This window comes from Columba livia, chromosome 35 (genome assembly GCF_036013475.1).
Source record: "Columba livia isolate bColLiv1 breed racing homer chromosome 35, bColLiv1.pat.W.v2, whole genome shotgun sequence".
In the NCBI taxonomy this organism is placed as follows: Eukaryota; Metazoa; Chordata; class Aves; order Columbiformes; family Columbidae; genus Columba; species Columba livia.
The window spans coordinates 64,653-91,053 of record NC_088636.1 but is presented as its reverse complement, the minus strand read 5'-3'; the positions used below and the strand labels follow the sequence as shown (position 1 = coordinate 91,053).

Genomic DNA, 26,401 nt, shown 5'->3' with positions numbered 1-26,401 from the left:
CCAGGAGTCCGGGGAATCCAGGAGTCTGGGGGAGACACAGGTGTCTGGGGGACCCAGGAGTTCGGGGGGGGGACCCAGGCGTCCGGGGGGACCCAGGCATCCGGGGGGACAACCAGGACTTTGGGGGACCCAGGAGTTCGGGAGGGGTCCCAGGTGTCTCCAGCAGCTCCCCAGGCATTCGGGGGGGACCCAGGAGTCTGGGGGGGACCCAGGCGTCCGGGGGGACCCAGGAGTGGGGGGGGGAACCAAGGCATCCCAGGGACCCAGGAGTCTGGGGAGGACCCAGGAGTTCAGGAGGGGACCCAGGAGTTCAGGAGGGACCCAGGCGTCCGGGGGTGACCCAGGCATCTGGGTGATGCCCTAAAAGGACCCAGAAGATTCCCCCAAAAAGGGACCCAGGCGTCCGGGGTGCTGCTGGCCCTTTTCCCAAAGGTGCCCCCCATAGTCCCCATGTCCCCCACTGTCCCCATTGCCCCCATTGTCCCCAATGTCCCCATCGCCCCCATTGTCCCCATCACCCCCATTGCCCCCATCGTCCCCAATGTCCCCATTGTCCCCCATCATCCCCATCGTCCCCATTGTCCCCATCATCCCCAATGTCCCCATTGTCCCCAACGCCCCCAATGTCCCCAACGTCCCCATTGCCCCCAATGTCCCCAACACCCCCATTGCCCCCAATGTCCCCATTGTCCCCATCGCCCCCATCGTCCCCATTGCCCCCAATGTCCCCATCGCCCCCAATGTCCCCATCGCCCCCATTGCCCCCAATGTCCCCATCGCCCCCATTGTCCCCAACGCCCCTATTGCCCCCAACGTCCCCATTGCCCCCATTGCCCCCAACGTCCCCATTGCCCCCATTGTCCCCATAACCCGCATTGTCCCCATCGCCCCCAATGTCCCCATTGTTCCCATTGCCCCCAATGTCCCCATTGCCCCCAATGTCCCCATTGTCCCCATTGCCCCCATTGCCCCCAATGTCCCCATCGCCCCCATTGTCCCCATTGCCCCCAATGTCCCCATCGCCCCCAATGTCCCCATCGCCCCCAATGTCCCCATTGTCCCCATCGCCCCCATCGCCCCCATTGTCCCCATCGCCCCCATGTCCCCATTGCCCCCAATGTCCCCATCGCCCCCATGTCCCCATTGCCCCCATCGCCCCCATCGCCCCCAATGTCCCCAATGTCCCCATCGTCCCCAATGTCCCCATCGCCCCCATCGCCCCCATTGCCCCCAATGTCCCCATCGCCCCCATTGTCCCCATCGCCCCCATCGCCCCCATTGTCCCCAATGTCCCCCCTCACCCCTCTGCGCCAGGCGGGTCCCCAGCGCGTTGGCCCGGCGCTGCGCCGCCCCCCCCCCCCCATTGTCCCCATCGCCCCCATTGTCCCCATCGCCCCCATTGCCCCCAATGTCCCCATCACCCCCATTGTCCCCATTGCCCCCATTGTCCCCATCGCCGCCATCATCCCCAATGTCCCCATTGCCCCCGTTGTCCCCATCACCCCCAACGTCCCCATTGTCCCCAACACCCCCATCGCCCCCATTGCCCCCAATGTCCCCATCGCCCCCATTGCCCCCAATGTCCCCATTGCCCCCAATGTCCCCATTGCCCCCATTGTCCCCATTGCCCCCAATGTCCCCATCGCCCCCAATGTCCCCATCGCCCCCATTGTCCCCATCGCCCCCAATGTCCCCATCGCCCCCAATGTCCCCATTGCCCCCAATGTCCCCATCGCCCCCATTGCCCCCAATGTCCCCATCGCCCCCAATGTCCCCATTGCCCCCAATGTCCCCATCGCCCCCATTGCCCCCAATGTCCCCATCGCCCCCAATGTCCCCATTGCCCCCAATGTCCCCATCGCCCCCATTGCCCCCATTGTCCCCATCGCCCCCATTGTCCCCATTGCCCCCAATGTCCCCATCGCCCCCATTGTCCCCATTGCCCCCAATGTCCCCATTGCCCCCATTGTCCCCATTGCCCCCATTGTCCCCGTTGCCCCCAACACCCCCATCGCCCCCATCGTCCCCAATGTCCCCATCACCCCCATCGCCCCCAATGTCCCCATTGCCCCCATCGCCCCCATTGCCCCCAATGTCCCCATTGCCCCCAATGTCCCCATCGCCCCCAATGTCCCCATCGCCCCCATTGCCCCCAATGTCCCCATCGCCCCCAATGTCCCCATTGCCCCCAATGTCCCCATCGCCCCCATTGCCCCCATTGTCCCCATCGCCCCCATTGTCCCCATTGCCCCCAATGTCCCCATCGCCCCCATTGTCCCCATTGCCCCCAATGTCCCCATTGCCCCCATTGTCCCCGTTGCCCCCAACACCCCCATCGCCCCCATCGTCCCCAATGTCCCCATCACCCCCATTGCCCCCAATGTCCCCATTGCCCCCATCGCCCCCATTGCCCCCAATGTCCCCATTGCCCCCAATGTCCCCATCGCCCCCAATGTCCCCATCGCCCCCAATGTCCCCATCGCCCCCATTGCCCCCATTGTCCGCATCGCCCCCAATGTCCCCATTGCCCCCATTGTCCCCAATGTCCCCGCTCACCCCTCTGCGCCAGGCGGGTCCCCAGCGCGTTGGCCCGGCGCTGCGCCGCCCCCCCCCCCCCATTGCCCCCATCGCCCCCATTGCCCCCATTGCCCCCAATGTCCCCATCGCCCCCATTGTCCCCATCGCCCCCATTGCCCCCAATGTCCCCATCGCCCCCATTGTCCCCATCGCCCCCATTGCCCCCAATGTCCCCAACACCCCCAATGTCCCCATCGCCCCCATCGTCCCCATTGTCCCCATTGCCCCCATTGCCCCCATTGTCCCCATCGCCCCCAATGTCCCCATCGCCCCCATTGCCCCCAATGTCCCCATTGCCCCCAATGTCCCCAACACCCCCATCGCCCCCATCGTCCCCATTGCCCCCATTGTCCCCATTGCCCCCAATGTCCCCATCACCCCCAATGTCCCCAATGTCCCCATGTCCCCCATTGTCCCCATCATCCCCATTGTCCCCATTGCCCCCAATGTTCCCAACGCCCCCATTGCCCCCAATGTCCCCATCGCCCCCAATGTCCCCAATGTCCCCATTGTCCCCATTGCCCCCAATGCCTCCATCGCCCCCATTGTCCCCAATGTCCCCATTGTCCCCATCGCCCCCATTGCCCCCAATGTCCCCATCGCCCCCAATGTCCTCATCACCCCCATTGTCCCCATTATCCCCATTGTCCCCATTGTCCCCATCGCCCCCAATGTCCCCATCGCCCCCATCGTCCCCAATCTCCCCATCGCCCCCAATGTCCCCATCGCCCCCAATGTCCCCATCGCCCCCATTGTCCCCAATGTCCCCATCGCCCCCATCGCCCCCATTGCCCCCAATGTCCCCATCACCCCCATTGTCCCCATTGCCCCCATCACCCCCATTGTCCCCATTGCCCCCATCACCCCCATTGTCCCCATTGCCCCCAATGTCCCCATTGCCCCCAATGTCCCCATCGCCCCCAATGTCCCCATTGCCCCCAATGTCCCCATCGCCCCCATTGTCCCCATTGCCCCCAATGTCCCCATCGCCCCCATTGCCCCCAATGTCCCCATTGCCCCCAATGTCCCCATCACCCCCATTGTCCCCATTGCCCCCAATGTCCCCATCGCCCCCAATGTCCCCATTGCCCCCATCGTCCCCAATGTCCCCATTGCCTCCAATGTCCCCATTGCCCCCAATGTCTCCATCGCCCCCATCGTCCCCATTGCCCCCAATGTCCCCATCGCCCCCAATGTCCCCATCGCCCCCATGTCCCCATTGCCCCCAATGTCCCCATTGCCCCCATTGTCCCCATCACCCCCAATGTCCCCATTGCCCCCAATGTCCCCATTGTCCCCAATGTCCCCGCTCACCCCTCTGCGCCAGGCGGGTCCCCAGCGCGTTGGCCCGGCGCTGCGCCGCCCCCCCCCCCATTGTCCCCAATGTCCCCATCGCCCCCATTGTCCCCAATGTCCCCATCGCCCCCAATGTCCCCATTGTCCCCAATGTCCCCATCGCCCCCATTGTCCCCAATGTCCCCATCGCCCCCAATGTCCCCATCGCCCCCAATGTCCCCATCGCCCCCATTGTCCCCATCACCCCCAACGTCCCCATTGCCCCCATCGCCCCTATTGCCCCCATCGCCCCGAATGTCCCCAATGTCCCCATCGCCCCCATCGCCCCCATGTCCCCCAATGTCCCCATCATCCCCAATGTCCCCATTGCCCCCAATGTCCCCATTGCCCCCAATGTCCCCATCACCGCCATTGTCCCCAATGTCCCCATTGCCCCCATTGTCCCCATCGCCCCCATTGCCCCCAATGTCCCCATCACCCCCATTGTCCCCATTGCCCCCATCGCCCCCATTGTCCCCATCGCCCCCAATGTCCCCAATGTCCCCATTGCCCCCAATGTCCCCATTGTCCCCAATGTCCCCGCTCACCCCTCTGCGCCAGGCGGGTCCCCAGCGCGTTGGCCCGGCGCTGCGCCGCCCCCAGCGCCCCCTGCAGGCGGGCGATGGCCTTGGGGGCGAAGGCCAAGCGGGGCCGCTGCCCCTCCCCCGCCGCCGGCTCCTCCGCTTCCGGCCACCCCTCCCCCACCCGCGGGGGAAGGGCCTCTGGGGAGACAAGCGCTAATTAGCCGCTCATTAGGCATTAATTGATCATTCGTTGCTCATTCCTTGGTCAGTTATTGATCAGTCATTGGTCAATCATTGGCCATTGATTGGCCAATCGTTGACCATTCATTGATGGTTCGTTGGCCGTTAATTAGTCATTAATTGGGCATCCATTAGCTCTTCATTGAATGCTCATTTATCATTAATTAGCCGTTCACTGATTGCTCATTTATCATTAATTAGCCAATCATTGATCGTTCATTGGCCAATCACTGATCGTTCATTGGCCAATCATTGATCGTTCATTGGCCAATCATTGATCATTCATTGGCCAATCATTGACCATTAATTAGTCGTTCATTAGCCATTCATTAGCTCTTCATTGACTGCTCATTTATCCTTAATTAGCCATTAATTGGCCGTTCATTGACCAATCATTGATCATTCATTGGCCAATCACTGATCGTTCATTGGCTGTTCAATTACCATTAATTGCCCTTTCATTGATCGTTCATTGGCCGTTAATTAGTCATTAATTGGGCATCCATTAGCTGTTCATTGATTGCTCATTTATCATTAATTAGCCGTTCAATGACTGCTCATTTATCGTTAATTGGCCATTAATTGGCCCTTCTTTGACCAATCATTGATCATTCATTGGCCAATCATTGATCGTTCATTGGCCAATCATTGATCGTTCATTGGCCAATCATTGACCATTAATTAGTCGTTCATTAGCCATTCATTAGCTCTTCATTGACTGCTCATTTATCCTTAATTAGCCATTAATTGGCCGTTCATTGACCAATCATTGATCATTCATTGGCCAATCACTGATCGTTCATTGGCTGTTCAATTACCATTAATTGCCCTTTCATTGATCGTTCATTGGCCGTTAATTAGTCATTAATTGGGCATCCATTAGCTGTTCATTGACCGCTCATTTATCCTTAATTAGCCGTTCACTGACTGCTCATTTATCATTAATTGGCGATTAATTGGCCGTTCATTGACCAATCATTGATCATTCATTGGCCAATCATTGATCGTTCATTGGCCAATCATTGATCGTTCATTAGCCAATCATTGACCATTAATTAGTCGTTCATTAGCCATTCATTAGCTCTTCATTGACTGCTCATTTATCCTTAATTGGCCATTAATTGGCCGTTCATTGACCAATCATTGATTATTCATTGGCCAATCATTGATCGTTCATTGGCCAATCACTGATCGTTCATTGGCTGTTCAATTACCATTAATTGCCCTTTCATTGATCGTTCATTGGCCGTTAATTAGTCATTAACTGGGCATCCATTAGCTGTTCATTGACCGCTCATTTATCCTTAATTAGCCGTTCAATGACTGCTCATTTATCATTAATTAGCCAATCATTGATCGTTCATTGGCCAATCATTGATCATTCATTGGCCAATCATTGATCATTCATTGGCCAATCATTGATCATTCATTGGCCAATCATTGATCGTTCCTTGGCCAATCATTGACCATTAATTAGTCGTTCATTAGCCATTCATTAGCTCTTCATTGACTGCTCATTTATCCTTAATTAGCCATTAATTGGCCGTTCATTGACCATTCATTGATCATTCATTGGCCAATCACTGATCGTTCATTGGCTGTTCAATTACCATTAATTGCCCTTTCATTGATCGTTCATTGGCCGTTAATTAATCATTAATTGGGCATCCATTAGCTGTTCATTGACTGCTCATTTATCATTAATTGGCCCTTCACTGACTGCTCATTTATCATTAATTGGCCATTAATTAGCCGTTCATTGACCATTCATTGATCATTCATTGACCATTAATTAGTCGTCCATTGGCCATTCATTAGCTCTTCATTGACCACTCATTTATCATTAATTGGCCATTCATGGACTGGTCATTTATCATTAATTAGCCATTCAATGACTGCTCATTTATCATTAATTGGCCATTAATTGGCCGTTCATTGACCAATCATTGATTATTCATTGGCCAATCATTGATCATTCATTGGCCAATCATTGATCATTCATTGGCCAATCACTGATCGTTCAATGGCCAATCACTGATCGTTCATTGACTGTTCATTGACCATTAATTGCCCTTTCATTGACCGTTCATTGGCCATTAATTAATCATTAATTGGGCATCCATTAGCTGTTCATTGACTGCTCATTTATCATTAATTGCCCCATCACTGAGTGCTCATTTATCATTAATTGGCCATTAACTGGCCATTCATTGACCATTCATTGATCATTCATTGGCCAATCATTGATCGTTAATTAGTCGTTCATTAGCCATTCATTAGCTCTTCATTGACTGCTCATTTATCCTTAATTAGCCATTAATTGGCCGTTCATTGACCAATCATTGATCATTCATTGGCCAATCACTGATCGTTCATTGGCTGTTCAATGACCATTAATTGCCCTTTCATTGATCGTTCATTGGCCGTTAATTAGTCACTAATTGGGCATCCATTAGCTGTTCATTGACCGCTCATTTATCATTAATTAGCCGTTCATTGATTGCTCATTTATCATTAATTAGCCAATCATTGATCGTTCATTGGCCAATCATTGATCATTCATTGGCCAATCATTGATTGTTCATTGGCCAATCATTGATCGTTCCTTGGCCAATCATTGACCATTAATTAGTCGTTCATTAGCCACTCATTAGCTCTTCATTGACTGCTCACTTATGGTTAATTGGCCATTAATTGGCCGTTCATTGACCATTCATTGATTATTCATTGGCCAATCACTGATCGTTCATTGGCTGTTCAATGACCACTAATTGCCGTTTCATTGACCGTTCATTGGCCATTAATTAGTCATTAATTGGGCATCTATTAGCTGTTCATTGACCGCTCATTCATCCTTAATTAGCCGTTCAATGACTGCTCATTTATCGTTAATTGGCCAATAATTGGCCCTTCTTTGACCATTCATTGATCGTTCATTGGCCAATCATTGATCATTCATTGACTTTTCATTGACCATTAATTGGCTTTTCATTGACCATTAATTAGTCGTTCATTGGCCATTCATTAGCTCTTCATTGACTGCTCGTTTATCGTTAATTGGCCATTAATTGGCCGTTCATTGACCAATCATTGATCATTAATTGGCTTTTCATTGACCATTAATTAGTCGTTCATTGGCCATTCATTAGCTCTTCATTGACTGCTCATTTATCCTTAATTGGCCATTGATTGGCTGTTCATTGGCCAATCATTGATCGCTCATTGGCCACTCATTGACTGCTCATTGGTCATTCATTAACTGTTCATTGGCCATTAATTGACCTTTAATTGACTCTTAATTAGTTCATTAGCCATTCACTGGTCAGTCATTGACCAATTTGGCTAAACAATTACACCCTAATTAACACAATTAACCCCATTGATCCCCTCAATTAACCCCATTAATCCCCCCAATTAACCCCATTAATGCACCCCAATCAACCCCATTAATCCCCTAATTAACCCCATTAATCCCCCCAATCAACCCCATTAATCCCAATTAGTCTCAATTACCCCCATTAGCCCCCCAATTAACCCCATTAATCCCCCAATTAATCCAAATTACCCCCATTAATCCCCAATTAACCCCATTAATCCCAATTAACCCCCTTAGCCCCCCCCATTCACCCCAATAATCCCCTCCCCATTCACCCCATTTAACCCCATTAACCCCCCCATTCATTAACCCACTTAATTAACGAGCCCATTAATTACCGTCGGTGGGGGTGGGGGGTTCGGGGGGGTCGTTTTGGGGGGGTCCTGGTGGCCCCTCCCCCCCCTCGGTGCTTCTCAATAGGGACTGAACCTCCTGTTCCAGCTGTGGGAGAGAATGGGGGTCAATGGGGGGACCCCAAAAATGGGGGGGACCCCAAAATCATGGGGGGGACCCCAAAATCATGGGGGGGACCCCAAAATATGGGGGGGACCCCAATAGGGACTGAACCTCCTGTTCCAGCCATTGGGACAGAATGGGGGTCATTGGGGGGACCCCAATATCATGGGGGGGACCCCAAAATCATGGGGGGGACCCCAAAATCATGGGGGGGACCCCAAAATCATGGGGGGGACCCCAATAGGGACTGATCCTCCTGTTCCAGCCATTGGGACAGAATGGGGGTCAATGGGGGGACCCCAAAAGTGGGGGGACCCCAATATCATGGGGGGACCACAAAATATGGGGGGGACCCCAAAATATGGGGGGGACCCCAATATCATGGGGGGGACCCCAATAGAGACTGAACCTCCTGTTCCAGCCATTGGGGCACAATGGGGGTCAATGGGGGGACCCCAAAAATAGGGGGGACCCCGATATCATGGGGGGGACCCCAAAATATGGGGGGGAGCCCAAAATATGGGGGGGACCCCAAAATATGGGGGGGACCCCAATAGAGACAGAACCTCCTGTTCCAGCCATTGGGACAGAATGGGGGTCAATGGGGGGACCCTAAAAATGGGGGGGATCCCAATATCATGGGGGGACCCCAAAATCATGGGGGGACCCCAAAATATGGGGGGGACCCCAATAGAGACTGAACCTCCTGTTCCAGCCACTGGGACAGAATGGGGGTCAATGGGGGGACCCCAAAAATGGGGGGGACCCCAATATCATGGGGGGGACCCCAAAATATAGGGGGGGACCCCAAAATATAGGGGGGGACCCCAAAATATAGGGGGGGACCCCAATAGGGACTGAACCTCCTGTTCCAGCCATTGGGACAGAATGGGGGTCAATGGGGGGACCCCAATATCATGGGGGGACCCCAATATCATGGGGGGACCCCAATATCATGGGGGGGACCCCAAAATCATGGGGGGGACCCCAATAGGGACTGAACCTCCTGTTCCAGCCATTGGGATAGAATGGGGGTCAATGGGGGGACCCCAAAAGTGGGGGGACCCCAATATCATGGGGGGGACCCCAAAATCATGGGGGGACCCCAAAATCATGGGGGGACCCCAAAATATGGGGGGGACCCCAATAGAGACTGAACCTCCTGTTCCAGCCATTGGGACAGAATGGGGGTCAATGGGGGGACCCCAATATCATGGGGGGACACCAAAATATGGGGGGGACCCCAAAATCATGGGGGGGACCCCAATAGGGACTGAACCTCCTGTTCCAGCCATTGGGACAGAATGGGGGTCAATGGGGGGACCCCAAAAATGGGGGGGACCCCAATATCATGGGGGGGACCCCAAAATATAGGGGGGGACCCCAAAATATAGGGGGGGACCCCAATAGGGACTGAACCTCCTGTTCCAGCCATTGGGACAGAATGGGGGTCAATGGGGGGACCCCAATATCATGGGGGGACCCCAATATCATGGGGGGGACCCCAAAATCATGGGGGGGACCCCAATAGGGACTGAACCTCCTGTTCCAGCCATTGGGATAGAATGGGGGTCAATGGGGGGACCCCAAAAGTGGGGGGACCCCAATATCATGGGGGGGACCCCAAAATCATGGGGGGACCCCAAAATCATGGGGGGACCCCAAAATATGGGGGGGACCCCAATAGAGACTGAACCTCCTGTTCCAGCCATTGGGACAGAATGGGGGTCAATGGGGGGACCCCAATATCATGGGGGGACACCAAAATATGGGGGGGACCCCAAAATCATGGGGGGGACCCCAATAGGGACTGAACCTCCTGTTCCAGCCATTGGGACAGAATGGGGGTCAATGGGGGAACCCCAAAAATAGGGGGGACCCCAATATCATGGGGGGGACCCCAAAATATGGGGGGGACCCCAAAATCATGGGGGGACCCCAAAATCATGGGGGGACCCCAATAGAGACTGAACCTCCTGTTCCAGCCATTGGGACAGAATGGGGGTCAATGGGGGGACCCCAAAAATGGGGGGGACCCCAATATCATGGGGGGACCCCAAAATATGGGGGGGACCCCAATATCATGGGGGGACCCCAAAATATGGGGGGGACCCCAATAGGGACTGAACCTCCTGTTCCAGCCATTGGGATAGAATGGGGGTCAATGGGGGGACCCCAAAAGTGGGGGGGACCCCAATATCATGGGGGGGACCCCAAAATATGGGGGGACCCCAAAATCATGGGGGGGACCCCAATAGGGACTGAACCTCCTGTTCCAGCCATTGGGACAGAATGGGGGTCAATGGGGGGACCCCAAAAATAGGGGGGATCCCAATATCATGGGGGGGACCCCAAAATATGGGGGGGACCCCAAAATATGGGGGGGACCCCAATAGAGACTGAACCTCCTGTTCCAGCCATTGGGACAGAATGGGGGTCAATGGGGGGATCCCAAAAGTGGGGGGGACCCCAATATCATGGGGGGGACCCCAATATCATGGGGGACCCCAAAATCATGGGGGGGACCCCAATATATGGGGGGACCCCAATATCATGGGGGGGACCCCAATAGGGACTGAACCTCCTGTTCCAGCCATTGGGATAGAATGGGGGTCAATGGGGGGACCCCAAAAATGGGGGGAACCCAATATCATGGGGGGACCCCAAAATATGGGGGGGACCCCAAAATATGGGGGGGACCCCAATAGGGACTGAACCTCCTGTTCCAGCCATTGGGACAGAATGGGGGTCAATGGGGGGACCCCAAAAGTGGGGGAACCCCAAAATCATGGGGGGACGCCAATATCATGGGGGGGACCCCAAAATATGGGGGGACCCCAAAATCATGGGGGGGACCCCAATAGGGACTGAACCTGATGTTCCAGACATTGGGACAGAATGGGGGTCAATGGGGGGACCCCAAAAATAGGGGGACCCCAATATCATGGGGGGGACCCCAAAATATGGGGGGGACCCCAAAATATGGGGGGGACCCCAATAGGGACTGAACCTCCTGTTCCAGCCATTGGGACAGAATGGGGGTCAATGGGGGGACCCCAAAAGTGGGGGGGACCCCAAAAGTGAGTCCCCAGACCCCATTTTGGGTCCCAATGACCATTCTTGGGTCCCCAAGGCCCATTCTTGCACCCCAGACCCCATTTTCACACCCCCAGACCCCATTTTTGGGCCCCCAATGACCATTCTTGGGTCCCCAATGACCATTTCCGCACCCCCAGACCCCATTTTATGGTCCCCATTGACCATTTTTGCACCCCCAGACCCCATTCTTGTGCCCCCAGACCCCATTTTCACACCCCCAGACCCCATTCTTGGGTCCCCAATGACCATTCTTGGACCCCCCGACCCCATTTTCGCGCCTCCAGACCCCATTTTTGGACCCCAATGACCATTTTAGGGTCCCCAATGACCATTTGTGGACCCCAGACCCCATTTCCGCACCCCCAGACCCCATTCTTGGGTCCCCAATGACCATTTTCGCACCCCCAGACCCCATTTTTGGGCCCCCAGACCCCATTTCTGGGTCCCCAATGACCATTCTTGGACCCCCAGACCCCATTTTCGCACCCCCAGACCCCATTACTGGGTCCCCAATGACCATTCGTGGACCCCCAGACCCCATTTTTGGGTCCCCAACGACCATTCTTGTGCCCCCAGACCCCATTTTCACACCCCCAGACCCCATTTTTGGACCCCCAGACCCCATTTTCGCACCCCCAGGTCCCATTTTCACACCCCAAGGTCCCATTTTTGGACCCACAGACCCCATTTTCGGGTCCCCAATGACCATTCTTGGACCCCCAGACCCCATTTTCGCACCCCCAGACCCCATTTTTGGACCCCCAGACCCCATTCTTGGGTCCCCAATGACCATTCTTGGGCCCCCAGACCCCATTTTCAGGCCCCCAGACCCCATTTTTGGACCCCAATGACCATTTTAGGGTCCCCAATGACCATTCGTGGACCCCCAGACCCCATTTCCGCACCCCCAGACCCCATTTTCTGGCCCCCAGACCCCATTTTTGTGTCCCCAATGACCATTCTTGGGCCCCCAGACCCCATTTTTGCACCCCCAGACCCCATTTTTGCACCCCCAGACCCCATTTTTGCACCCCCAGACCCCATTTTTGGGTCCCCAATGACCATTCTTGGGCCCCCAGACCCCATTTTTTGACCCCCAGACCCCATTTCCGCACCCCCAGACCCCATTTCCGCACCCCCAGACCCCATTTCCGCACCCCCAGACCCCATTTTCACAGCCCCAGACCCCATTTTTGGGTCCCCAATGACCATTCTTGGACCCCCAGACCCCATTTTTGGACCCCCAGACCCCATTCTTGGGTCCCCAATGACCATTTTTGGACCCCCAGGCCCCATTTTTTGACCCCCAGACCCCATTTCTGCACCCCCAGACCCCATTCTTGGGTCCCCAATGACCATTCTTGGACCCCCAGACCCCATTTTTGGTCCCCCAGACCCCATTCTTGGACCCCCACACCCCATTTTTGGACCCCCAGACCCCATTTTTGGACCCCCAGACCCCATTTTCGGGTCCCCAATGACCATTCTTGGACCCCCAGAGCCCATTTTCGCACCCCCAGACCCCATTTTTTGACCCCCAGACCCCATTTTTGGGCCCCCAGACCCCATTTTCGGGTCCCCAATGACCATTTTTGGGCCCCCACACCCCATTTTCGCACCCCCAGACCCCATTTTTGAGCCCCCAGACCCCATTTTTGGACCCCCAGACCCCATTCTTGGGTCCCCAATGACCATTCTTGTGCCCCCAAGGCCCATTCTTGGGCCCCCAGACCCCATTTTAGGGTCCCCAATGACCATTTTAGGGTCCCCAATGACCATTCGTGGACCCCCAGACCCCATTTTTGGACCCCCAGACCCCATTTTCGCACCCCCAGACCCCATTTCTGGGTCTCCAATGACCATTTTTGGACCCCCAGACCCCATTTTTGGACCCCCAGACCCCATTCTCGCACCCCCAGACCCCATTTTTGGTCCCCCAGACCCCATTCTTGGGTCCCCAATGACCATTCTTGGGTCCCCAATGACCATTCTTGGGTCCCCAGACCCCATTTCCGCACCCCCAGACCCCATTTTGGGGTCCCCAATGACCATTTTATGGTCCCCAATGACCATTCGTGGACCCCCAGACCCCATTTTCGCACCCCCAGACCCCATTTTTGGACCCCAAAGACCATTTGTGGACCCCCAGACCCCATTTTTGGACCCCAATGACCATTTTAGGGTCCCAAATGACCATTCTTGTGCCCCCAGACCCCATTTTCGCACCCCCAGACCCCATTTTTGGACCCCAATGACCATTCTTGGGTCCCCAATGACCATTCTTGGGTCCCCAGACCCAATTTTCACACCCCCAGACCCCATTTCTGGGTCCCCAATGACCATTCTTGTGCCCCCAGACCCCATTTTTGGACCCCCAGACCCCATTTTCGCACCCCCAGACCCCATTTTTGGACCCCAATGACCATTTTAGGGTCCGCAATGACCATTTTCGTGCCCCCAGACCCTATTTCTGGGCCCCCAATGACCATTCTTGTGCCCCCAGACCCCATTCTTGGACCCCCAGACCCCATTTTCGCACCCCCAGACCCCATTTCTGGGTCCCCAATGACCATTCTTGGACCCCCAGACCCCATTTTCACACCCCCAGACCCCATTTTTGGGTCCCCAATGACCATTCTTGTGCCCCCAGACCCCATTTTTGGACCCCCAGACCCCATTTTTTGACCCCCAGACCCCATTTTTGGGCCCCCAGGCCCTATTTTTGGGTCCCCAATGACCATTTTTTGACCCCCAGACCCCATTTCCGCACCCCCAGACCCCATTTTTGGACCCCCAGACCCCATTTTTGGACCCCAATGACCATTTTAGGGTCCCCAATGACCATTTTGGGGCCCCCAGACCCCATTTTCACACCCCCAGACCCCATTCTTGGGTCCCCAATGACCATTCGTGGACCCCCAGACCCCATTTTTGGGTCCCCAATGACCATTCTTGTGCCCCCAGACCCCATTTTCGGGCCCCCAGACCCCATTTTTGGGTCCCCAGACCCCGTTTTCGCACCCCCAGACCCCATTTTTGGGTCCCCAATGACCATTCTTGGGTCCCCAGACCCCATTTCCGCCCCCCCAGACCCCATTTCTGGGTCCCCAATGACCATTCTTGTGCCCCCAGACCCCATTTTTGGACCCCCAGACCCCATTTTCGCACCCCCAGACCCCATTTTTGGACCCCAATGACCATTTTAGGGTCCCCAATGACCATTTTGGGGCCCCCAGACCCCATTTCCGCACCCCCAGACCCCATTCTTGGGTCCCCAATGACCATTCTTGGACCCCCAGACCCCATTTTTGGGTCCCCAATGACCATTTTCACACCCCCAGACCCCATTTTTGGGTCCCCAATGACCATTTTTGCACCCCCAGACCCCATTTTTTGACCCCCAGACCCCATTTCTGCACCCCCAGACCCCATTCTTGGGTCCCCAATGACCATTTCCGCACCCCCAGACCCCATTTTAGGGTCCCCAGACCCCATTTTCGCCCCCCCAGACCCCATTCTTGGGTCCCCAATGACCATTCTTGTGCCCCCAGACCCCATTTTTGGGCCCCCAGACCCCATTTTTGGGCCCCCAGACCCCATTTTCGGGTCCCCAATGACCATTCTTGGACCCCCAGACCCCATTTTCACACCCCCAGACCCATTCTTGGGTCCCCAATGACCATTCTTGGGCCCCCAGACCCCATTTTCGCACCCCCAGACCCCATTTTTTGACCCCCAGACCCCATTTTTGGACCCCGAGACCCCATTCTTGGGTCCCCAGACCCCATTTTAGGGTCCCCAATGACCATTCGTGGACCCCCAGACCCCATTTTCGCACCCCCAGACCCCATTTCTGGGTCCCCAATGACCATTCTTGTGCCCCCAGACCCCATTTTTGGACCCCCAGACCCCATTTTTGGACCCCCAGACCCCATTTTTGCACCCCCAGACCCCATTTTTTGACCCCCAGACCCCATTTTAGGGTCCCCAATGACCATTCTTGGGTCCCCATACCCCATTTCCGCACCCCCAGACCCCATTTTGGGGTCCCCAATGACCATTTTATGGTCCCCAATGACCATTCGTGGACCCCCAGACCCCATTTTCGCGCCCCCAGACCCAATTTTTGGGTCCCCAATGACCATTTTTTGACCCCCAGACCCCATTTTCGTGCCCCCAGACCCCATTTTTGGACCCCAATGACCATTTTAGGGTCCGCAATGACCATTTTCGTGCCCCCAGACCCCATTTTTGGGTCCCCAATGACCATTCTTGGACCCCCAGACCCCATTTTCGGGCCCCCAGACCCCATTTCTGGGTCCCCAATGACCATTCTTGGGCCCCCAGACCCCATTTTTTGACCCCCAGACCCCATTTTTGGACCCCCAGACCCCATTTCCGCACCCCCAGACCCCATTTCCGCACCCCCAGACCCCATTTCCGCACCCCCAGACCCCATTTCCGCGCCCCCAGACCCCATTTTCACACCCCCAGGTCCCATTTTTGGTCCCCCAGACCCATTCTTGGGTCCCCAATGACCATTCTTGGGCCCCCAGACCCCATTTTCACACCCCCAAACCCCATTTTTGAGCCCCCAGACCCCATTCTTGGACCCCCAGACCCCATTTTCGCACCCCCAGGTCCCATTTTCGCCCCCCCAGACCCCATTTTTGCACCCCCAGACCCCATTCTTGGGTCCCCAATGACCATTTTATGGTCCCCAATGACCATTCTTGGGCCCCCAAGTCCCATTTTCACACGCCCAGACCCCATTTTTGAACCCCCAGACCCCATTTTTGAACCCCCAGACCCCATTTTCGCACCCCCAGACCCCATTTTCGCACCCCCAGACCCCATTTTCGCACCCCCAGACCCCATTTCCGCCCCCCCAGACCCCATTTTTGGGTCCCCAATGACCATTCTTGTGCCCCCAGACCCCATTTTTTGACCCCCAGACCCCATTTTCGCCCCCCCAGACCCCATTTTTGGACCCCAATGACCATTTTAGGGTCCGCAATGACCATTTTCGTGCCCCCAGACCCTATTTCTGGGCCCCCAATGACCATTCTTGGGTCCCCAGACCCCATTTTTGGGTCCCCAATGACCATTTTTGGACCCCCAGACCCCATTATTTGACCCCCAGACCCCATTTTTGGACCCCCAGACCCCATTTTTGGGCCCCCAGACCCCATTTTTGGACCCCCAGACCTCATTTTCGCACCCCCAGACCCCATTTTTGAGTCCCCAATGACCATTCTTGGACCCCTAGACCCCATTTTCGTGCCCCCAGACCCCATTTTTGGGTCCCCAATGACCATTCAGGGCCCCCAGACCCCATTTTTGGACCCCCAGACCCCATTTTTGAGTCCCCAATGACCATTTTTGGACCCCCAGACCCCATTTTCGCACCCCCAGACCCCATTTCTGGGTCCCCAATGACCATTCTTGGCCCCCCAGACCCCATTTTCGCACCCCCAGACCCCATTTTTTGACCCCCAGACCCCATTTTTTGACCCCCAGACCCCATTTCTGGGTCTCCAATGACCATTCTTGGACCCCCAGACCCCATTTTTTGACCCCCAGACCCCATTTTTTGACCCCCAGACCCCATTTTTGGGTCCCCAATGACCATTTTCGCACCCCCAGACCCCATTTCCGCACCCCCAGACCCCATTTTTGGGTCCCCAATGACCATTTTCACACCCCCAGACCCCATTTTTGGGTCCCCAATGACCATTCTTGGACCCCCAGACCCCATTTTCGCACCCCCAGACCCCATTTTCACGCCCCCAGACCCCATTTTTTGACCCCCAGACCCCATTTTCGCACCCCCAGACCCCATTTTCGCACCCCCAGACCCCATTTTTGGACCCCCAGACCCCATTTTTTGACCCCCAGACCCCATTTTTGGGGTCCCACCTGTCCCCAGAAGCGGTTGAGCAGCAGCAGGGTGGCGTCGTCGGTCGCCTGGCGCTTCTCCAGCTTCTCGATGCGCTCGCGCAGCTCGTCCTCCACCAGCTGCCGCTGCTCCAGCCGCTCCGACAGCTTCTTGTTGCGGAACTGCAGCACCTTCACGTCCATCTCCTCCTGCAACGGGGGACCCAGGCGTCCGGGAGGGACCCAGGCGTCCGGGGGGGACCCAGGAGTCCGGGGAAAGGGAGTCGAGAACTCAAGAGGAGGGACCCAGGCGTCCGGGAGGGACCCAGGAGTCCGGGGAAAGGGAGTCAAGAACTCAAGAGGAGGGACCCAGGCGTTCGGGGGGACCCAGGCGTCCAGGGGGGACCCAGGCGTCCGGGGAGAGGGAGTCGAGAACTCAAGGGGAGGGACCCAGGAGTTCGGGAGGGACCCAGGAGTCCGGGAGGGGGGTGGGGGGGGGGGGGAACAGCTTCTTGTTGCGGAACTGCAGCACCTTCACGTCCATCTCCTCCTGCAACGGGGGACCCAGGCGTCCGGGAGGGACCCAGGCGTCCGGGGGGGACCCAGGAGTTCGGGGGGGACCCAGGAGTTCGGGGAAAGGGAGTTGAGAACTCAAGGGGAGGGACCCAGGCGTCCGGGAGGGACCCAGGAGTCCAGGGGGGAAAGGGACCCAGGCGTCCGGGAGGGGACCCAGGCGTCCGGGAGGGGACCCAAGAGTTCGGGAAGGGACCCAGGCGTCCGGGGAAAGGGAGTCAAGAACTCAAGAGGAGGGACCCAGGAGTCTGGGAGGGACCCAGGAGTCCAGGGGGGAAAGGGACCCAGGCGTCCGGGAGGGGACCCAGGCGTCCGGGGGGGACCCAAGAGTTCGGGAAGGGACCCAGGCGTCCGGGGGGGACCCAAGAGTTCGGGAAGGGACCCAGGCGTCCGGGGAAAGGGAGTCAAGAACTCAAGAGGAGGGACCCAGGAGTCTGGGAGGGACCCAGGAGTCCGGGAGGGGACCCAGGCGTCCGGGGAGAGGGAGTCGAGAACTCAAGAGGAGGGACCCAGGCGTCCGGGAGGGACCCAGGAGTCCGGGAGGGGACCCAGGAGTCCGGGGAAGGGGAGTCAAGAACTCAAGAGGAGGGACCCAGGCGTCCGGGAGGGGACCCAGGCGTCCGGGAGGGGACCCAGGCGTCCGGGAGGGGACCCAGGCGTCCGGGGAGAGGGAGTCGAGAACTCAAGGGGAGGGACCCAGGAGTTCGGGGGGACCCAGGCGTCCGGGAGGGGACCCAGGCGTCCGGGGAGAGGGAGTCGAGAACTCAAGGGGAGGGACCCAGGCGTCCGGGAGGGACCCAGGAGTCCGGGGGGGACCCAGGAGTCCGGGGGGGACCCAGGCGTCCGGGGGGGACCCAGGCGTCCGGGGGGGACCCAGGCGTCCGGGCAAAGGGAGTCGAGAACTCAACGGGAGGGACCCAGGAGTTCGGGAGGGGGACCCAGGCATTCAGGAGGGACCCAGGCGTCCGGGGAAAGGGAGTCAAGAACTCAATAGGAGAGACCCAGGCGTCCGGGAGGGACCCAGGAGTCTGGGGGGGGACCCAGGAGTCCGGGAGGGGACCCAGGAGTCCGGGGAAAGGGAATCAAGAACTCAAGAGGAGGGATCCAGGAGTCCGGGAGGGACCCAGGAGTCCGGGAGGGGACCCAGGCGTCCGGGGAAAGGGAGTCGAGAACTCAAGGGGAGGGACCCAGGAGTCCGGGAGGGACCCAGGAGTCTGGGGGGGGACCCAGGAGTTCGGGAGGGGACCCAGGCGTCCGGGTGAACACTGAGATGATGGAGACATTCTGAACATCAAGGTCTCGGAGGGACCCAGGAGTCCGGGAGGGGACCCAGGCGTCCGGGGGGAGGACCCAGGCGTCCGGGGGGAGGGAGTCAAGAACTCAGGAGGAGGGACCCAGGAGTTCGGGAGGGACCCAGGAGTCCGGGGGGGGGACCCAGGAGTTCAGGGGGACCCAGGCGTCCGGGGCGAGATCCAAATAGGGGACCCAGGCGTCCGAGAGAGGACCCAGGAGTTCGGGAGGGACCCAAATAGGGGACCCAGGCGTCCGGGAAGGGACCCAGGAGTTCGGGAGGGACCCAAATAGGGGACCCAGGCGTCCGGGAGGGGACCCAGGAGTTTGGGAGGGACCCAAATAGGGGACCCAGGCGTCCGGGAGGGACCCAGGAGTCTGGGGAAAGGGAGTCAAGAACTCAAGAGGAGGGACCCAGGAGTTCGGGGGGACCCAGGCATCCGGGAGGGGACCCAGGCGTCCGGGAGGGGACCCAGGCGTCCGGGAGGGGACCCAGGCGTCCGGGGAAAGGGAGTCGAGAACTCAAGGGGAGGGACCCAGGCGTCCGGGAGGGACCCAGGAGTCCGGGAGGGGACCCAGGAGTCCGGGAGGGGACCCAGGAGTCCGGGAGGGGACCCAGGAGTCCGGGAGGGGACCCAGGAGTCCGGGAGGGGACCCAGGAGTCCGGGAGGGGACCCAGGAGTCCGGGAGGGGACCCAGGCGTCCGGGGAAAGGGAGTCGAGAACTCAAGAGGAGGGACCCAGGCGTCCGGGAGGGGACCCAGGAGTCAGGGAGGGGACCCAGGAGTTCGGGAGGGGACCCAGGAGTTCGGGAGGGGACCCAGGAGTCCGGGAGGGGACCCAGGCGTCCGGGGGGAGGGAGTCAAGAACTCAGGAGGAGGGACCCAGGAGTTCGGGAGGGACCCAGGAGTCCGGGGGGGGGACCCAGGAGTTCAGGGGGACCCAGGCGTCCGGGGCGAGATCCAAATAGGGGACCCAGGCGTCCGGGAGAGGACCCAGGCGTTCGGGAGGGACCCAACTAGGGGACCCAGGCGTCCGGGAGGGGACCCAGGCGTTCGGGAGGGACCCAATTAGGGGACCCAGGCGTCCGAGAGAGGACCCAGGCGTTCGGGAGGGACCCAAATAGGGGACCCAGGCGTCCGAGAGAGGACCCAGGAGTTCGGGAGGGACCCAAATAGGGGACCCAGGCGTCCGGGAGAGGACCCAGGCGTTCGGGAGGGACCCAAACAGGGGACCCAGGTGTCCGGGAAGGGACCCAGGCGTCCGGCCATCTCACCGTTGACGAGATCCCCCCCAGCCTGAGCGGTTCAATCAGCGTCGTCGGCGGCTGCTCCTCCCGGGGCGGCTTTTTCTCGGGGGGGCCGCTCCCCCCATCCCCGGCTCCACGTTTCGCCCCCACCCCGGCCATAACGAAGCCACTTATGGGGCGCTATAGGGCTCTATAGGGATCTATAGGGCGCTATAGGGCCCTGTGAGGAGAGACGCGGCCGCCGCCACAATGGCCGCCGGGCGGACCGAGCGGCTGCGCATGCGCCGCCCCCTCCCGCCGCGCAGACCACGCCCACCGCGCCCACCACCCAATCACCGCCCGCTTCGCAAACCCGCCCGCTCGGCAAACCACGCCCACCCCGCCAACCCAGCGCAAGCGCGATTGGAGCGGCGCCCTGGCCACGCCCACTCGTGTGTGACTCCGCCCACTCGCGGTGACTCCGCCCATTCGGGAACCCGCGCCCAGTGGACTGAACCATTTTTGGCGCCCGCGGGGGGATTTTTGGGTCTAAAAAGGTGGTTTTGGGGTCCCAAAAGATGATTTTTGGGGGCCCTGGGTGGATTTTGGGGTCCCCGGGGTCATTTTTGGGTCCCACATGATGATTTTTGGGTCCCTGGGGACAATTTTGGGGTAAAAAAAGGTGATTTTTGGGTCCCAAGAGATGATTTTTTGATCTCTAAGGACGATTTTTGCCCCCCCCCCACCAAGTTTGATCCCCCCATCAAATCCATCACATACCCACCCCCGAACTCCTGGGTCCCCCCCGAACTCCTGGGTCCCCCCCGAACTCCTGGGTCCCCCCCCACACTCCTGGGTCCCCCCCGAACTCCTGGGTCCTCCCCCGAACTCCTGGGTCCCCCCCGAACTCCTGGGTCCCTCTTTTACTTCTGGGTCCCTCCCCGAACTCCTGGGTCCCCCCGAACTCCTGGGTCCCTCTTTTACTTCTGGGTCCTCCCACGAACTCCTGGGTCCCCCCCCGAACTCTTGGGTCCCCCCATGAACTCCTGGGTCCCCCCCGAACTCCTGGGTCCCCCCCCGAACTCCTGGGTCCCCCCCGAAATCCTGGGTCCCTCTTTTACTTCTGGGTCCTCCCCCGAACTCCTGGGTCCCCCCTGGAACTCCTGGGTCCCCCCCCAAACTCTTGGGTCCCCCCGAACTCCTGGGTCCCTCCGAACTCCTGGGTCCCCCCCGAACTCCTGGGTCCCTCCCCCAAACTCCTGGGTCCCTCCCCTGAACTCCTGGGTCCCCCCGAACTCCTGGGTCCCTCTTTTACTCCTGGGTCCCCCCCCGAACTCCTGGGTCCCTCCGAACTCCTGGGTCCCCCCCGAACTCCTGGGTCCCCCCATGTCTCCTGTATAGGGGGGGGGGTCCCCAAAACTCTCCATTTTCAACCCTTTTATTCGTCACCAAGACACGTTTTTTGGGGGGGGGGGGGGGAGGGGAGGGACCCCGCGCCCGCCCCTCCCCCCGCACCCTCCCCACCCCTCCCCCGCCCCCGCACAAAGCACCTTTGCATAGATCGTGGTCAAAAGGAACCTATTTTACACGGGGCTGTACACGGGTAAAAAACCGCCCCTCCCCCCGGCCAAGATGGCTGCCGGGCCGGGGGCGAGGAGGCAAGATGGCCGCCACAATTCAAGATGGCCGCCGGCAGGAGCTATGGGGGGGTGTCCTCTGGGGGCAAGATGGCCGCTGATTTCCCGCTCTGCTGGAGTCAAGATGGCCGCCGGGTCTGATGGGGGATGGAGGGAAGATGGCCGCCAGAATCAAGATGGCCGCTGGAATCAAGATGGCTGCCAGAATCAAGATGGCCGCCGCTTTCTGCTCCGCCAGATCAAGATGGCCGCCAGGTCTGATGGGTGATGGAGGCAAGATGGCTGCCGGAATCAAGATGGCTGCCGGAATCAAGATGGCCGCCGCTTTCTTCTCTGCCAGGTCAAGATGGCCGCCAGGTCTGATGGGTGATGGAAGCAAGATGGCCGCCGGGATCAAGATGGCCGCCGGAATCAAGATGGCCGCCGCTTTCTTCTCTGCCAGGTCAAGATGGCCGCCAGGTCTGATGGGTGATGGAGGGAAGATGGCCGCCGGGATCAAGATGGCCGCCAAGAATCAAGATGGCCACCGCTTTCTTCTCTGCCAGGTCAAGATGGCCGCCAGGTCTGATGGGTGATGGAGGCAAGATGGCCGCCGGGATCAAGATGGCCGCCAGAATCAAGATGGCCGCCAGAATCAAGATGGCCGCCGCTTTCTGCTCTGCCAGGTCAAGATGGCCGCCAGGTCTGATGGGTGATGGAGGGAAGATGGCCGCCGGAATCAAGATGGCTGTCAGTTCAAGATGGCTGCCAAATCAAGATGGCCACCAGTCCAAGATGGCCACCAGTCCAAGATGGCCGCCAGTTCAATATGGCCGCCAGACCAAGATGGCCGCCAGTTCAATATGGCCGCCAGTCCAAGATGGCCGCCAGTTCAATATGGCTGCCAGTCCAAGATGGCCGCCAGTCCAAGATGGCCGCCAATTCAATATGGCCGCCAGTTCAATATGGCCACCAGTCCAAGATGGCTGCCAGTTCAATATGGCCGCCAGTCCAAGATGGCCGCCAGACCAAGATGGCCGCCAGTTCAATATGGCCACGAGTCCAAGATGGCCACCAGTCCAAGATGGCCGCCAGTTCAATATGGCCGCCAGTCCAAGATGGCTGCCAGTCCAAGATGGCCGCCAGTCCAAGATGGCCGCCAGTCCAAGATGGCCGCCAGTTCAATATGGCTGCCAGTTCAATATGGCCGCCAGCCCAAGATGGCCGTCAGTTCAATATGGCCACCAGTCCAAGATGGCCGCCAGTTCAAGATGGCTGCCAGTTCAGTATGGCCGCCAGTCCAAGATGGCTGCCAGTCCAAGATGGCCGCCAGTTCAATATGGCTGCTGTCCAAGATGGCCGCCAGTCCAAGATGGCTGCCAGTCCAAGATGGCTGCCAGTCCAAGATGGCCGCCAGTCCAATATGGCCGCCAGTCCAAGATGGCCGCCAGTCCAAGATGGCCACCAGTTCAATATGGCCACCAGTTCAAGATGGCCGCCAGTTCAAGATGGCCGCTAGTTCAATATGGCTGCCAGTGCAAGATGGCCGCCAGTCCAAGATGGCCGCCAGTTCAATATGGCCGCCAGACCAAGATGGCCGCCAGTTCAATATGGCCGCCAGTCCAAGATGGCCGCCAGTTCAATATGGCCGCCAGTTCAATATGGCCACCGCCTGTGACATCACCCCCAACCCAGCGGCCATCTTGCTGCCGCCATCTTGTGGGCGTGGCCCGTGTGGCCATGTTGTGGGCGTGGCCAGCGGCCATTTTGGATTCCTCTCCTTCGCCATGTTCTGATTGGCTGCTTGGCCATCACGTGTCCGGCCATGTTGGGGCTCACTTGATTGGCCGCTTGGTCGGCCATCTTGTGCTCTCCCCTTCCGCCAGCTTGCCGGCATCTGATTGGTCGTTTCGCCGTCACATGTTCAGCAGTTTCACGCAGGCCAGGGCGGCCATCTTGTGGTCACATAGTCGGCCATCTTGCAGCCTCCACTTCCGCCATCTTGCCAGCACATAGTCGGCCATCTTGTACCTTCAACTTCCGCCATCTTGTGGTCACATAGTCGGCCATCTTGTCATCTCCACTTCCGCCATCTTGCCAGCACATAGTCGGCCATCTTGCCATTACGTAGTCGGCCATCTTGTCGTCTCCACTTCCGCCATCTTGTGGTCACACAGTCGGCCTTCTTGCCCTTATATAGTCGGCCATCTTGCAGCTCCACTTCCGCCATCTTGCCCTTACGCAGTCGGCCATCTTGCTGTCTCCACTTCCGCCATCTTGCCAGCACATAGTCGGCCATCTTGCCCTTATATAGTCGGCCATCTTGCAGCCTCCACTTCCGCCATCTTGCCCTTACGCAGTCGGCCATCTTGTACCTTCCACTTCCGCCATCTTACCCCCCCCACTTCGGCCTCCCCCCTCCCCCCCCCACCCCCCCTCCCCCCCCCCCCAGCACAGCCCACCCTTGGGTCACGTCTTCCCCTTCCTCCCCCCCGGGGGGGGGTTGGGCTCATGGGGGGGGGGTGGATTCACGCACCTCCGCGGGGGCTGTTGCCTCCGGCCGCGGGGGGGCGCCTCCCCCCCTTTGGCTCCGCCCCCCTTCCCCTCCCCCCCCCTCCCCCCCTCTTCTCCTTTTCGGTGGCGGGGGGGGTGGGGGGGGGGGGCGATGACGTCACCTCGACCCCCCCGCTTGAGCTTCGATGGCGCCGCCGCCTCCCCGGTTCCCGCTCTAACGGGGACGCAACGGCGAGCGGGGGCGGCGCCGGGTGCCGCGGGTGGGGGTGGGGGGAGGGGGAGGGTGGGTGGGGGGAGGGGGGGGGGAGGGGCGCTTGGGTGGCCGACCCCGCCGTCTTTTTCCCTACGTTGGGGGGGGTGGGCGGAGTGAACGGGGGCGGGGCAACGGGGGGCGGGGCTTTGCGGCGGCGGGGGGGGGGGCGGCGGCGGCGGGGGGGGCGGCGTTTGGGGGGGGCGACCCCGGCGGCGTTTAGGGGGTGGAGGGGGGGGGTGGGCGGGGTCAAGATGGCCGCCGGAAGTGGGGGGAGGGGAAGGGTTTGGGGGGGGTCTCCGGCGCGTCGGGGGGTGATGCGGTTCCAATATGGTCAAGAGGCGACCGGGGAGGGAACGTAAGACTTTGTGGGCGGGGCCGGGGCCTCGGCTCTGACGAATCAGCACGTCGGCGCTGCGGCGGCGTCGTCGGGCCTGGGCGGGGCGCCCTGAGGCTCCGCCCACTTGCCCCGCCCCCGGGGACCCCGCCCTGATTGGCTCAAAACCCCGCAGAACCCGCTTCCGTTGCTTCCGGGCCCATAGATCCCGCCCCCATGGGCGGGGGCGGAGCCAATGGTGGCGGAGAGGGCGGGGCCGCCGGCGGTGACGTCACCGGGGAGGGCGGTGACGTCGGTTGTGATGTCACAGGAAGCGGGTCCGGCGGGGCGGGAAGCGCTTCCGGGGGAGGTTGTGACGTCACAGGAAGCGGTTCCGGGGGCGGCGGTGACGTCACAGGAAGCGGCTCGGAGGGCACAGGAAGCGGCGGCGGGGGGGGCGGGGCCGGTTGGGACGTCACAGGAAGCGGCTGCGGCGCGGCGGGAAGTGACTGCGACGTTACAGGAAGTGATGGCGACGCCACAGGAAGCGGCTCGGGCGCCACAGGAAGCGCCTCCGACGCCACAGGAAGCGGCTGCGCGGCCACAGGAAGCGGCTGCGCGGCCACAGGAAGCGGGCCCCGGCGCCACAGGAAGTGGCTGCGCGGGGGCAGCGGGAAGCGGGTCGGAAGCCACAGGAAGTGGGGCGGAGCCTACGGAAGTGGGGCGGAGCCTACAGGAAGTGGAGGCTGTGGCTCCGCCCCCCGGTCCGTCGGGGTTGTTGTCCCCGAGGGGCCATTTTTAGGGCCCGCCCCCCTGTTTCCCGCCGCCCGCAGCCGTTGGCTGACGCGGGTGCCGGGCGGGGGGGGAGGGGCCTGGGAGGCCCCGCCCTCGAGCGCCGAGGACGCCTGGGTCCCCCGGTGGGCGTGGCCGCGAGCCCCTCCCCCGCCATCATGGCCGCGGCGTCAAACATGGCGTCGGCGTCACCCGAACTCCTGGGTCCGTCCGAACGCCTGGGTCCGTGGCCGAACTCCTGGGTCCCCCCGAACTCCTGGGTCCGCCGGGGGGGGCGGCGGCGGCTCCTCGTCGTCGGGCGGGGGGGGCAGGCGGAGCCCCCGCGCTTGGTCGAGTCCC

At 59.5% G+C, this 26,401-nt stretch overlaps 2 protein-coding genes and 1 long non-coding RNA gene across 3 annotated transcripts in view; 1 reads left to right on the top strand and 2 right to left on the bottom strand.

The window, feature by feature from the left end:
* RNF40 (ring finger protein 40) overlaps positions 1–20,883 on the bottom strand; it is a 75,510-nt gene extending 54,627 nt beyond the window's left edge. Inside the window, exons 1-4 of the mRNA XM_065044264.1 lie at positions 20,623–20,883; positions 17,527–17,694; positions 8,391–8,493; positions 4,461–4,634 (exon numbers count right to left, since the gene is read on the bottom strand). Coding sequence (XP_064900336.1) covers positions 4,461–4,634; positions 8,391–8,493; positions 17,527–17,694; positions 20,623–20,754 — 577 coding nt within the window. The 5' untranslated portion in view covers positions 20,755–20,883. The remainder of the gene's footprint in view (positions 1–4,460; positions 4,635–8,390; positions 8,494–17,526; positions 17,695–20,622) is intronic.
* Positions 40–1,354, bottom strand: LOC135576941 (uncharacterized). The gene is made up of 2 exons (XR_010468588.1): positions 1,302–1,354; positions 40–360 (listed from the first exon to the last, which is right to left on the bottom strand). It is a non-coding gene; the product is annotated as an uncharacterized LOC135576941 (long non-coding RNA).
* Positions 20,884–25,507: 4,624 nt separating the features above from the next.
* Positions 25,508–26,114, top strand: LOC135576923 (uncharacterized). The gene is made up of 2 exons (XM_065044263.1): positions 25,508–25,988; positions 26,104–26,114. Exons 1-2 carry the CDS (start codon positions 25,508–25,510, stop codon positions 26,112–26,114), a joined length of 492 nt encoding a protein of 163 aa, XP_064900335.1.
* The last annotated feature ends 287 nt before the right edge of the window (positions 26,115–26,401 follow it).

Coding starts and splice junctions, on each gene's coding strand:
- LOC135576923 (XM_065044263.1), top strand. CDS start 25,508: ATGGGCGGGGGCGGAGCCAATGGTGGCGGAGAGGGCGGGGCCGCCGGC.